Source organism: Toxotes jaculatrix, chromosome 2 (genome assembly GCF_017976425.1).
Source record: "Toxotes jaculatrix isolate fToxJac2 chromosome 2, fToxJac2.pri, whole genome shotgun sequence".
In the NCBI taxonomy this organism is placed as follows: Eukaryota; Metazoa; Chordata; class Actinopteri; family Toxotidae; genus Toxotes; species Toxotes jaculatrix.
Window position 1 is genome coordinate 6,097,295 of NC_054395.1, and position 15,055 is coordinate 6,112,349.

The 15,055-nt window shown below is 39.7% G+C and overlaps 1 protein-coding gene across 1 annotated transcript; it reads right to left on the reverse strand.

The window, feature by feature from the left end:
- Positions 1–3,547: 3,547 nt before the first annotated feature.
- LOC121191124 (nuclear factor 7, ovary-like) lies at positions 3,548–11,258 on the reverse strand. Its single transcript, XM_041052212.1, has 4 exons — positions 10,941–11,258; positions 8,940–10,100; positions 6,588–6,905; positions 3,548–5,554 (listed from the first exon to the last, which is right to left on the reverse strand). The coding sequence occupies exons 1-4, from the start codon at positions 11,196–11,198 to the stop codon at positions 4,382–4,384; spliced, it is 2,910 nt and encodes a 969-aa protein (XP_040908146.1). The 5' UTR covers positions 11,199–11,258; the 3' UTR covers positions 3,548–4,381.
- Positions 11,259–15,055: the final 3,797 nt, after the last annotated feature.

Here is a 15,055-nt window from a genome sequence, read left to right on the forward strand (position 1 = left end):
CACAACAGTAGACCTGAAGCCTCACAGCCGAAACCACAGATAACTATTCAGTGGGTATTAATCACTGTTAACCAGGCAGCAGTTTCTTACAGGACAAATGAAGTAGCTTACTGTGGACTTAGAGGTACAATGAGACCACCTACACACACACACACACGCACACTGTTTACCCACACTGCAGTGCATAATGTACAAGGTGAGCTTTTAAAGCCGGTTTCATTATGCTTTCATCCAGGTCTGATGGTCTGCACAAAACCAAAGGCCCACAGCCTGTTCTCGCCTTGTTGGAGACTTACTAACTCTGTTATTCTATTGTTGTGTTTTTCTCCTGACTTTGCAGCTCCATTCAAAAAAAATATCATCAGTCTTTATTGCTTTCATATTTTTATGGCTTTTCTTATTTGCTTACAAAAAAATATCCCACAGTCTCAGAGAGGAGAGCTCCAAAACACACCAGGATTTAACACGGTGAAACTCTGCTGCAGTTTCAAGTCATTCCAGTTGAACTGCTGTGATAAGAGGATCTGTCTGACAAGGAGAAATTAATCCGTATGAATTGTCAGCATACAACTAAACTCCCGTGAACTCTGACATGAATTTGCAGTGTTGACCAATAGTAAAGTGTCAGTGCTGACCTTTGAGAGGGCCGAGAGCTTAGAGCTGTGTTGCTCCATTCAGTTTTATTTAACCAGCCCTGTGGGAGTAAACACTGCTCCACAAAAGATCAGTGGTTTGCAGACAGTTATGAGACAGGAAGTAGTGATACAAGTATGTATTCTGAATAAACTGAACTAGTGACTGTGCTGAGCTAACAAGCTAACAAGTTTGCCGTTAGAGTATCATTTTCTGGTGGTTATGTCAGATTTTCTGTCGTCTCCACCTGTGTGTATTTTGATCAAGGTACATGTGTGTGCATGTATGACTGTGCGCTGAATGCAGCGTAGCTACGTGAGTGCGGGTTAAAGCTTTCTCTGGCTATGCAGGAGGTGAGCCGTGAAAAGTGTGTGTGAGAGTTGAGTTGTTCCAGGGATGTGAATGATGTGTAATGATGTGGCCTTGTTTCATATGAACTCTGCTCCACTCACTAGGTGTTTGGTGAAGATTTGATTGCAGCATATTCACATAAGGATGAGCTTTACGTACAGGTACAGGCAGGCTAATCATTTTCTCTAGCTGTTTTGCTAGCTTAAAATTTGCTGTGCTTTTCCACTGTTTGGGTAGAGGGTGAGAAAAGGCCCCTTATTAGAAGAGAAATAAAGAAACAAACAGCCACCGCCCTTAAAAATTTCGAAACAATATGTACAGCTACTGTATTAATTAGTCTGTCTCAGATTTAACACATTAAATGTAGCTGTCATATCCATTTGTGACAGTATGCACTGTAGTGCCAGGCCCAGCAAGGGAAACCCCACTCAAAGCCTGTGTTGTCATGGGAGCGGCAGAGTTAACATGGCGCCTGAGTCGGTCACACACGGATGTCTGTTCCGTACTGCACCACAAGTACATAAAATGTGGTGTTAAGTCGCTTAAGCTTGTGCCGATATTGCACTCAGAGGTTGTTTAAGCAGTTTGAATGTAGTTTGTGTCAAATGTATTTTCCGAGCTAGCAGTTATCTTGAAATGACGACAATGTGATGTGACAGCGTGGGGGAAATATCTGTATTGTTTTCATACGGTGAAATTAACAGCATACAAGGGAGTAACAGTACCTCATACAATGCTGTATCACTCTTTTCTTTGGTTACAAGTTGTGTTAAATGTGAAAGTGCACTGAATTTGTATTAGTACTTAGCGCTGTAGTTCATGTATGGCAGTGGCTTGGTGACCTTACATTTACAAACAGAATAAATGATCCTAGCATGAACAAGAAAAACCCTTATATATGATTTTTTCTAGTTATATGTTTTCCCACTGTTTAAACATTTCATGTTGCAACTATGAAGTGATATCCCATGCAAAGACGTGTTGTGCCATGTTCCCGGTAACTGGATAGTTTATTGTCTGTAAGAAGAAAAGTTTACTAGAAGAGTTCATGATTTAAGCCAGTTGAATGTCAAATGAAATGTACATGTGTGACAGGAGTATCTGTAATTTTAAGTAGTAGCTGAAGAAACAGGAGGTAGTATTAGTTAGGAAAAATGTGTGTTTATTTTTGTGTACAGAAATATGTTTCGGTTAATAATGAATGATAATGAATTTGGGTATTCTGGAAATGGAATAAACATGGCGCCTGAGTCGGTCACACACAGATAACTGTGTCTGTTCCTTACTGCTCCACAGCCATTCAGGACTGTGAAGTGATATTGTTGCTGGTCCAGTTACCCCTAGGCCTGAGGCCTGTAATATTTGCACTGAATATCCTTATGGATTTTGTAGTTAAGGGAGCTGGCTTTGGACCCGAGGTCACACACACACACACACGGAGCTGACAGTTTTTTGCGCCTTTTTTGCATCATGTGCATGTGAGGTACCAGCAAAGGGCTCATATGAAGAAGAAAACACAAGTAAGAGCCCTACAGTCAAAAGTTTACTAAGTAAAGGTATGTGAGTATTATTATAAAAATATACTTGTATATAGCATAACCTATAGTATAACCTGTATATAGTATGGCCAGTGTGACTGTACATGTATGTACTTACACTGTGAACAGAGCAGCAGTAGCACTGAGTTGACGGCTGCTGCCCCCTGGCTGCTGATTGGTCACCCACCACTCCTACCATCAAGTCTAAATAGGAATCACTGACAACATAAGAACTGTTCATAAGAAAACTGTTGTTTAAAGCATCCTAATTCTAAAAAGCTATATATTGGAAAACCAGCTCCTTCAGTGAGAACTATTGAGTATATCGGCTTAAAGAGCTTTAGTTTGGATGTGATGTTTCTCAGTATCACCATTCAGTCTGTGCAGGAGGACAAATTCAGTCACTTTGAGACTATGATAGAGTCAGTAAACTTTTATTAGCCAAATTTTCTCCACACTGAAATCAAGCCAAACACTGACTGCTGAACACCAGCCTCATACAGCCCAGGTCTGCTGTCACATAAGGAACTCTGGAGAACACCACCCTCATGTGGTGACACAGACACATGGAATATCTCAACACTGTAAAAGTCAAAGAATTGTAAATGATGAAGCCATAACCAACATTTAGAATCACACAGCATAGTCAGAGCACATCATTCAAATCATATTCAACTTCATGCAATACAGAATACATCATATACCATAATTACAAGGCCTGTGCCCAATGTACATAAGCACTGTTATATGTGAAATATTAGAAAGGCAGGCAATAAAAGTAATGAAGCAGTGAATAAAAGGTTAAGACACTTTAGTAGTGAGGTTTACAGGATTGGCTGTTGCTGACTGACCACATACAAAAGCCACAGCAACCACAACTTGTGCATTGTCTCACTCATCAAACAAAGAATGACTCCAGGGTGGATATTAGTACAAGGGTCCAACATTTCTGGTTGTATATGAGCCTTAAAAACAAAGTTTGGGATCCTTGTCATCTTCACGACTCATTTAAAAAACAAGTGGACACGCTGTATTTGATTAGTTAAATACAACGCAAATATCAGTCACACAAAGACCAGAATCCCCCTGTTTCCTTGTACGAACATTGTCTTTAAAATGTCATTGTCAGTCTTTAAATAAATTGTTGTAATTTGCCTAATCTTTTAGTTCCCTTTTCTAGGGGATTTTGGTTCCAAGTTGATTTTCTGAGCTTAGTTTTTCTGCTCCCTCACATTCCTCCATGCTGTTTTTGTTTTGGTAATTATCGCTTCTTCTTGTTTTTAATTTGTCAGATTTTTGGATATTTTTTGCTCCTTAAAATTCTGAAAATATACGGTAACTTTAGGTAGAAATGTGTCTGTATAACTGCTGAGTTGTTGAATTTAAACTAAAAAATGTCCAATTCAGCTGAGAACTGTAGTTAAACATGTACTTCAACCAATATGCAGTATGACTGTCAATTAAATGAATATTTACAGATTACCAAGCAGATCTAAGGCAGCTCAAAGTCATGAAGAGAAAGAGTTTTTGTGGGGTTTTTTCTCACAAACTCTGATGGATATTGACATTCCCTAGTTTTGTTTTCTTCCCTAGTTTTTTTTCTTAAAAACTTTAACACTACGAGCAGGTATTTAGTAACTCTTTCTCTGTTATTCTTATAATTTGCACCAGTTTTTTTTAGGAACTTACGAGGAAAGTTTCCAGAAAATAGGATGGAAAATATGCGGCTTATAAAATAAAGTATTACCAAATGCAGCACTTAAACCTGACACATGGGATGTTTATCATGACTTGTCATGTCTTGACATGTCTTTTATTTATCAGTCAGAGGATTTCCTGGTGGCCCGTCATTTCACATTTCAGTACCAGCACATTGTCATAGGATTAGGGTCTGGTTCTCTGTATCTAATGTTAAAATATGCTGACAGTGGAATGGACATCAGCTCACAGCACATAGTGCGAATACGTGCCATGTTGTCTGCATCATAGAAGGAGATCCTCTTGGATGAGCAGTTCAGGTAAATCCCAATCTTCCGAGGTCTGTTTTCATATGATAGCTCTGTGGTTATATCTGGAATACAGGTAGAATATTTCTGGCCATCATATTTCAGGAAATAATCATTTATCCCTAGTTCCCAATAATCTCTGTGACCAACATCTATCTCCCAGTAATGCTGCCCTGAAGAGAACTCACTGACACTGAATGCAGGGTTTGTGTAGGTAGTGTACAGTCCTGTGCCAAAAGTAAAGGTATTTTTTTGACCAAAGCTTCCAGAGGACCCAAAAAGAGAAGCAGTGGCCTGAGAGTTTCTGCTGTTGGGAGTACAAAACAAACTTCGTCCATCATCAGACACCGTTATACCTGTGTTGTTTCTTCTGAGTGACAGCTGTTCTTCTCGGGGCTGGATCACCTGAAGCATCTCCTTCCAGATAAAGAACTGTAGGTGACTTTCATAAGGCCCCAGAGAGAGAGAAGTATTCACCACTTGGAGCTCATCTGCTCTGGATCTGAATAACTGTTCAGGACTCATCTCGCTGTTATTCTCAGTCCAGCACTTTAAAAACATCTCAGAGTCGTTCATGTCCAGAACTGATGTCAACTTTCCCTCCAGCTCTCTCCTCTCAGACAAAGCAGTTTCCATAGCATTTAATGTCTCTGTCATTTTGTTGACAGCGTCCTCCTCTTTGTGCTTCAGGTCTTTCTTGATTTCATCTTCTCTCTTTCTCAGAAACTGATGCATTTCCTCAAACTGTCTGCAGATCTGGGCCATCAGCTGCTTTGACTTCTCTTTGGTTTTCTTTATTTCTTCCCTCTGTGCGTTGGCTTGACTCTCTAGAGCAAGTGTATCACCACAAAGGCTCTCCATACCTGCCTCCAACTCCTTCTTCAGACTCGCAGCTGCTTCTTTGATGGGTTTAAACTTGTGTCCTTCGTGCTTCTCCCCATCTCTACATATGATACAAGCTAACTGCTGATCTGTGACGCAGAACAGCTTCAGCTTTTCCTCGTGTTCAAGGCACAACTCAACCACCTGCAAGACAATAAATGTATCTATTAATACCTACAGCAGTGGAGAGATGTAGTAGTTTCAAACTCTTTACACTGATAAACCTGAGAATTGCACTGAATTACATCAAATCATTTATGACATAAAACTTCCAGTTTCATCTCTGTCTGTTCATCTACACTTTCCCTCGATTTTTTTCTTAGTGTGTAATTATGGAATAAAAGGCAACTCTTTCTGCTGGAGACAGTGGAGATCTCTCATACAAAAAAAAGGTTTAGTAGAGGCCAAAGGGAACCAAAAACATCGCTGTGCTTTTATTTTGAATTTAAATGTTTCAATTTATTGACTGATTGAATAATTTAGAATATTTATACCACATTCTTGTGAATTTGGGAGTGAGATAGTTTACCTATAAAAGATATTCTGAACAAAAACCTAAAAAAAAAAATTGCACATATCAGAGATGTAGGCCTACTTGCTATATACACTCAGAAGTTTATTAGAACCACCTCGCTAAAACAAATGCAGTGTGATACAACAGTCCTGCAGTAAATCCTCCTTCATGAAGGTTGTTATGATCAGTTGTTGTTGAAACTCACTGATTCAGCTGTGTGATCGTTTTAGAGAATGTGGTCTGTGATGCTGCTGAGCTGCATTTCAACAGGTGTTCCTATTATTTTGTCCACCCCTTTCAAATCAGTGAGGGATGGCTAAACAACAGACTCACCTCTTTGTTTAATGCAATAGTGTTCCATTACACTGCAGCCTTCAAAATGAGCAATACCTCTATCACACAGTTTCACTGACACCTGAACATTACAGCCCAGATGGAGGAGGTTGTCACTGCAGGACTGTTGTACAGCTTCTTTCTGACTGTGCAGCGTTTCCTCTTGCTGAGTTACGACTGTGGTAGTAATTGGATTACACTGAATTTGCAGATGTTTCTTTTAATTTTCTTTTAGCCTAAAAGCTGCTGGTCCTCATCCACAAATGTTAGATTATTATTATCTGTCATCATTTTGGAACATAAATTGCCCTGTGAATACCACCAACATACCTCTGCTTTCTCCCGTCCGTGCTCTGTCTTCTTCTGCTCTGCTTCTTTAGCCTTTTCAGCGAGGCTTTTCAAGATGTGGCTGGTTGGAAGACATGTCCCCTCTCTTGGAACATGTGTCTGACACTGTGGACACTGCTTCTGTGTGCTCAGAACATCTGTGATGCATTGTCTGCAGAAAGAGTGTCCACAGAGAAGAGTCACAGGATCAGTGAAGATGGTCAGACAAACAGAACAAGTCAAATCTTCGGAGTACAAAGCAGACGCCATGTCTGATGTTTTCCTGTTTTTCAGCCTGAGTGACTTGGCATTTTTTTTTTTCTTCCACCATCACTTTCACTTTCCTGGAAAAGCCACACCCCCTGTATGATTCACTGTACACACAGGTCTTACTGGCAAGATAAATACCCAGAGTAACAGAGAAGTACACCCAACAAATTCACAGATGAAGTTGAAGGAGAAAAGGGGGGGAAATACTCTTACTAATCACTTAACTTTAATTTTCTAGGACCATTGAGACTCAGTCAGGGGAACATAGATGAGTGTAATGTCACACTCTAGTGGTGAGATGTTGAAACTGTCGGTTGGATGAAAAGTAACCGACGTTTCTCTATACCGAGGTCACTTTTTCATTCACTGTTTGTATGTTTGTTTCTCTTCTTCTTCTTTTCCATAAACAGAGATTGCATGGATTGATCTTACATGTTATTTTTCATATGAAATGAATCAGAAACATTGCAGTACATTTAACAGTTGTATTGTCTTAAAGTAATGTCAGTTATGCAGAACAAAATAAACAGTTTTTTCCATGCATAGATGTTTTGCATCCATAACACAGGGACTTAAAGGACCAGTGTGTAGGATTTAGGGAGCTCTGTTGGCAGAAATGGAACAAAGTATAATATTCATGATTAAGTTTTCATTAGTGTGCAATCACCTGAAACTTGGAATTGTTGTGTTTTCATATCTACATAGAGAGGGGGCCCTTTTCATGGAGCCCGCCGTGTTGCACCCACATGTTTCTACAGTGGCCCAGAATGGTCAGACCAAACTCTGACTCTAGAGAGGGCCTTTCATGTTATTTTCCATTAGCTGAAGGCCACTATAGCTCCTCCTACACGCTTGGAAAGGGACGACAGGTCTTCAGGTGGTTGGCATTACAAAATATCTCGCTATTGTTTTTTAAGTAGATTTTTAATTATTTATTTATAAACCATCAACCACAACAAATGGCTTTTTTTTCATGTGCCACTTTACAGTACAGGACCCAGAAAATGAATCAGAGATGCTACAGTGTACCTCAATAGGCGTTGTTCATGTATTTCTTTATTTACTATTTATTCATTTTGCCTTTTTTTTTTTTTTTTTTTGCATAGTTATTGCAGGTGTACAAAATAAAACATAAAATTCTGCTGGATCATTCACACTTTAAAGACAGATTTAAGGTGAGCACAGAGAAACTTTCCCTCTTCAACCTTTTATTATCAAACACAGCACACACTGCACATCATTCTGCACAATGAAGCACAAACCTCCAAGTGAAGCAACAATAAGCAAAACATGGCTGTGACTAGAGGGAGATTTCAGCAACACAAAAGTTGTGATTTCTTTCCACAAATCCTGTACAGATCATACAGTATAGGTTATGTATTATCCTCCCATCACTGTTTTTGCTGTTGCTTATACTTTTTTTTTTACTATGGTTATTTTACACTTGCTTTGGCTCTACTATTGTACACAGCCATACTAACATAGAGCATACGACAGCTTTCATTACACAATATGCAGAGGAATATGGTAACATAAAATACCACGTATGTACTGTACAAAGGTAAATAAAATGTAAACAAAAGAAGCAAAAATGAAGAAACAAAATCCCATGTAGTAAGAAAATAAACAGTACTGAACATCTCTGTTCTCTGAATCAACTTTACAGGCCAAGTATGTTTGTGGGTTCAAGGAATTTGATTTTGGTGTCTACTAGCTCTCAGTGGACATACTACACAGTGATAGATGATAGGTACTGCACATAATGAGTTTTAGGTTAATGGTGGATACCTATGTCAGGTCCTGGGAGATTGAGGATCCCGAAATCCTGAAGGATTTCACAGTTGACAGTATGCAGTGGTGTTTGATGCCGAGCTAAAATTCACTAACAGGATCCTTGCATATGTCCCTGGGCAGGGCCTGAGATGTCCTGTAGTCCTGAGTTCTGTGATGGACAGTTTCTTGGGGACCATGATGATAATGGAACAAATATTTTAAAAAAGGGCAAAAACTTCGAGACCTAAGAACCGAGGCACCACCAGTTTTGCCACAGCCCACGGATTTGCTGTCGCCCCACAGACTTCAGAACCAGCACACTCTTAGGGGATAATGATCTGCTGCCTTACTAAATTTGTATTCAAAATGTGCTGTCGTTGGCAGTGAAATATGGCATTCAGTGTGAATATGTATCATGTTGTCTGCATCATAGAAAGACAGCTCCTTTGATTGGCAGTCAAGGTAAATCCCAATCTTTTGAGGTCTGCCTGTGAATGTTAGCTTTTTTTTACTAGATGTTTCATATTTTTTTTGATTATAGCTCAGGTGATAATTTTTCACCCCTACTTTCCAATAGTTCCTTTTTCCAGCATCTATTTCCCAGTAATGCTGCCCTGAGGAGAACTCATTGGTGCTGAATGCAACAGCACACCGTTCTGAGACTTCTTCAATGTAACTTGGCACATGGCATGTCTCCCATGTCTGCCGAAAGCCTGCCTGTCGATACTGTAGGCTGTATTGCGGAGATTGGATGATTTTGGGACTATACATCAAATTCCTCCCATCTTCAGACACTGTTATGTTTCCGCTGTCACTTTTGAGTGACAGCTGTTCTGCTCGGGGCTGGATCACCTGAAGCATCTCCTTCCAGATAAAGAACTGTAGGTGACTTTCATAAGGCCCCAGAGAGAAAGAAGCACACACCACTTGGAGCTCATCTGCTCTGGATCTGAATAACTGTTCAGGAGTCATCTCGCTGTTATTCTCAGTCCAGCACTTTAAAAACATCTCAGAGTCGTTCATGTCCAGAACTGATGTCAACTTTCCCTCCAGCTCTCTCCTCTCAGACAAAGCAGTTTCCATAGCATTTAATGTCTCTGTCATTTTGTTGACAGCGTCCTCCTCTTTGTGCTTCAGGTCTTTCTTGATCTCATCTTCTCTCTCTCTCAGAAACTGGTGCATTTCCTCAAACTGTCTGCAGATCTGGGTCTTCAGCTGCTTTGACTTCTCTTTGGTTTTCTTTATTTCTTCCCTCTGTACGTTGGCTTGACTCTCTACAGCAAGTGTATCACCACAAAGGCTCTCCATACCTGCCTCCAACTCCTTCCTCAGACTCGCAGCTGCTTCTTTGATGGGTTTAAACTTGTGTCCTTCGTGCTTCTCCCCATCTCGGCATATGATACAAGCTAACTGCTGATCTGTGACACAGAACAGCTTCAGCTTTTCCTCGTGTTCAAGGCACAACTCAACCACCTGCAAGACAATAAATGTATCTATTAATACCTACAGCAGTGGAGAGATGTAGTAGTTTCAAACTCTTTACACTGATAAACCTGAGAATTGCACTGAATTACATCAAATCATTTATGACATAAAACTTCCAGTTTCACATCTCTGTCTGTTCATCTGCACTTTCCCTCAATTTTTTTCTTAGTGTGTAATTATGGAATAAAAGGCAACTCTTTCTGCTGGAGACAGTGGAGATCTCTCATACAAAAAAAAGTTTAGTAGAGGCCAGAGGTAACAGCTTCAGCTTTTCCCTCGTGTTCAAGGCACAATGCTGCCCTGAGGATAACTCATTGGTGCTGAATGCAACGGCACATCGTTCTGAGACTTCTTCAACGTAACTTGGCACATGGTATGTCTGCAGCCGTAAGCCTGCCTGTCCATACTGTAGGCTGTATTGCGGAGATTAGATGATTTTGGGACTATACATCAAATTCCTCCCATCTTCAGACACTGCCTCGTGTTCAAGGCACAACCAGTGTGCAACCTTTGAAACCAATAAACCAATCAGAAATAGAACTTTACAACACAGGAGGGGAGAAATTAATTCTCAGTTAATTATTTAGTGTATAAAATGTAACAAACTAGTGATAAAAAAAGCCCCTTGTTTTTTCACAGAACTCAAAGTGACATCTTCAAAACTCTTGTTTTAACCTGCCAACAGGCCAAAACCTTGAGATATTTCATTGATGATGAAATATGATCAACTACAGATAGAATTTCTTCTAATATTTCTTTCTAATAATACTGGCTTTACCACATACTCATGAATGTTTACAAAATGGAATAAAAATGGCCCAAACTTACTTCTTTGTTATTTCCAGGCTCACTCCTCAGCTTCGCGGCCTCTTTTTCAGCAAGATTTTTCAAAATGTGATTGGTTGGTAGATAATTCCCTTCTTTTGGGACAGCTAACCGACAGTGTGGACACTGGGGCTGTGTGCTCAGAGCATCTGTAATACATTCTCTGCAGAAAGAGTGGCCACACAGGAGCATTACAGGATCAGTGAAGATTGCCAAACAGATAGAACAAGTCAGATCTTCTGTGTAAGAAACAGACGCCATGGCTCCTTTTCTTCTTCCTTGCTCTGCTAAAATGACCGACTTAGCTCTTCAAACAATCACTTTCTATTTCCCAGAAAAGCCACACCCTGTTCCTCTGGTGATGTCAACTTGAGCTTAGGTTTCATTTAAGATTTTTACAGCATGATGAAGTTCCTGACCTTTCTTTAACACAATACTTCCAGTAAATATACAGCTCACTGGGATAAACTTGGAAAAAAAGAACATTTTTATTCCACAGGACACAACTCCTGAAAATTGTCTGTCCTAGAAGAGCAATATAAAAGTGTAATGTCACACTCTAGTGGTGAAAGGTTGCAACTGCTGATTGGAGGAGTTTCCCTAAGAAATCTCAGATATGTGAGCCTGATAATTCTGTATTTTCTAGACGTTTTACAGAAACAAAGCTGTGAACATGATGTAACAGTCAAACCTGGGTTAGATTTTGACATCACTAACTTAAATACTTAAGTTAATAGGACAGGTTAACATTTTTTCAAGTCAGATCAACAGTCAGATCCCAGATGTACAGTGAAACTGTTTTCCTTGCTGTAGTCATCCCTCCTGTTTATACTGACCATTAAGAGATTCCTTCCTAACACCCGTCCATGTCAGGAGGAGAAGTGGACGGAGACAAAATCAAAAGTATATACTTCAAAGTTCCTAAAGAATAAGAGTCTACAAAAGTCTGTAAAAGTTGATCCTTGTGTTGGCACAGACAGTTTCCATGCTGAGCTGCAGTGGAGGGACAGTAACACAAAGAGGGAACTTTGTATGAAAACGGTAAAGTTGGGCTAAATGAAGTAAAAGAAGTAAAACTGTGAATTTGGACGCATGTTAGGAATGAATCTCTTAATGGCCTCTATTGACAGTAGGATTGGTTACAGCAAGCAAAATGCACACATAGGCTATTGTTTTAAGAGAGACTTGAACAAGGCTAAGAGTCCACAGCTAAGATTGCAGCTCTGTGAGGCTTTATGTTTTACATATATGTTCCACTGATGTTGGCTGATTATTCCCCATGTTCGCCCAGTTCCCAAAGCACTGCAGTCTCTGTTGCTGCCAGCTCTTCTGCTGGCCAGGAGGAGGGGTATAGAGTCCTACACAACCCTTTACAAATCTGAGGGATCTTCATGCTACTTATCAGATTGGATGGATACTTAAGCTTAATTCAGGGAAGCAAAGTAAATATACTATACCTGAACAGGCACAAAGGCATTCACACTACAGTCACGTCACCATAATGCACTTCATATGGAGAAATGGGCTGATGAAGAACAACATGATATTCTAAATTCACTAGTAATTTTGAAGATTTTTCATCATGATGGTATTTTTTAATTTCACTTTCCCTGTAAATGGAGTTACAGTAAATGTGACAGGCTACACACACCGTGACACATATCTGAATCCTGTAGTTCGAACTTTGTTAAGGTCATGGGAAAGCCACACAGCTACTCATCAGTCATAGTTGTAACTGTCAGCTGCTGGTTCAGCTCCACTCTTCAGCGCAGCAATTGGTCCAAACCTGATAGCACCACAGGGGTTGAACATCCATTGGTCAAGAGAATTTCTCCTGAATTCACTGAGTTTGTATAGCAGGTGATTAGTGCCAGACACAAGTAGCAGGAGGAGAAAGCATATGTTGACAATATAGTCACACATCTCAAATTCTGGGCCATTTTTTTTATTACAGGCTGCAGTGAATGAACTGCAATTCACAATTCTATTAATAAGAATAACAATATATTCCTATTGCACTTTTCTTACAGTGCAGCTCAAAGTGCTTTACAGGTGTTTTGTGTGTGCATGGGTGTCTCTGAAGAACTGTACAGTTCTATCTCACAGCATCAGGGCCTGCCACTGCACTGCCCTCTCTGCACAGAAGCACCATTCATTCATTCATTGATATAGGAATAAAAGAAGAATACATGGATAAATCAGTTAAAACAAGGAAAAAGTAAGAATGTTAAAAAGTAAATGTGTAGGAATTAACAAAGAGGCAAATTAAACAGAAAAATAAGAATAAATGCTGATCCATCCTCACTGACAGAGCAGGCAGGCCAATTTTTTGGTATTGTAGGCAATGTTACCGTGCATCAAAATAACATTGAAAAAATCCTGTCCTGTTCAAACATTTTACAGTAAATGGTGAATATCTGACTAACCAGAAAAAAAAAAAAAAAAAACAACTCACTTCTCAAAAGTAAAGAAAGTACTACGCAGCAGAATCAACTCTAAACTGCACTTCTGGTTGTGCCCCGGGAGTTTGGGCCCAAGGAAGGAGCTCTGAACTAAAGCTGTAATCTGGAGCTTTGGTCTTCCCTCGCTCTCTCTGGCTCTTGAACCACCACAGCCTCCTCACTTTTGTAGCAGTGGACTGCACCTACTTAAGAGATCAATATCAGTGATCTCTTCCAAAACATTTACAAGAACAACAATATCAAATAACATATTATCAAACAGAAACTCACTTAAACTTACTTTAAAAACACTTTTTAAACAAAGCTTATACAGTTCATTCCCCGAAAAAGAGACAAAACCCCCCTCCCACTCTACAGCTATTGGTCTCTTCCCCCATGAACCCCCCATATTTAACCAAATGGACCGCTCCAGCTCAAGTTTGGTTGTTCCTGGTCTGACAGAGGAGGAAGTGCAACAAAAGACACAGGTGAACACAATTTAAATTCAATAAATCAAGTACACAACTGCACTCCAAATGTGTGCAGTTACACACATCACTATCAGCAGTTACACAGTAGGACAATAAACATTTTGATAAAATCTACATGACAAGGAGGCTGCTGGAGCGTGTGTGCATGTGCCTTTCTTTAAGGCACAGAGTTTATATTGTTTATATAAATAGTAAATAAGATTGGTCCAAGGACAGAACATGGGGGAGAAAAGTAATGTACTGGAGAGGAAAGAGGACTGGATGTTACATATCTTGACACACTGTGACCTGTCCAGAAGATAATTCTGAAACTACAGGCAGCTAGCATTGTCAACACCCAAAGAATAAATAGTGCTTTGCTTAGGCCTGGAGCCAGACTGAAATGATGTTACAGCATGCTTAGATGAAAATGATTTAAACTATTTATTAAGAAGTGTCTCAAGTATTTTTGCAAAAGAGGAAGAACAGAGGCAGTCCTCTGAACCGCATGATGGCAGAGGTATTGCTAAAATTGAAAATATGAGAAAATGGTTCCAGTTTGTCATCACTCGTTAATTTCCACACATCAGTAGGCGTCAGCAACCATCCCATTGGACACAAGAGGTCAGTTAAAGGAGTGGTTTACTTCATCACACCACACTAAGACCATCAAGTTGAAAATACTGCTGAAAGCATTCATTGTCCATCCACTGTTCCTGAACTGACCAGTGATGCTCTCCCAGTTGTTTGTGACCATCCAATCGATGTGGGCCAAGTGGGGCTAGGACTGCTATCACTTCCAGTGGTACAGGACACTTGAGAGCTTGGGCATCACTGTGGTGATAAAACAGTTTCAACAAGTTCTGTGAGGTAAAAGAAGTCAGCAAACAATTCTTTCTTTGTACTCAGGGAACAAACTGCAGGAAAGGATATACAATATGTACATAGTAGTGTGCTGTATGGTGGATATGTTACAATAAATAAATTAATTAATTAAAATCTTACCATAACTGTTGTTAGGTTTAAGGCTGGAGTGTTTCATCCCCTGAGGTGCCTGCCTAGAAGAGACATTCAGACAAGCATGGATTGTATTGTAAGTATTGTATTTTTTTTAAAATTATATAAGATGTTTTCTTATTTTTATATATTATAAAATATGTTTTTTATTTTATTTTAATTAATTAATCTGTTTCCATGTTTGAAGCAA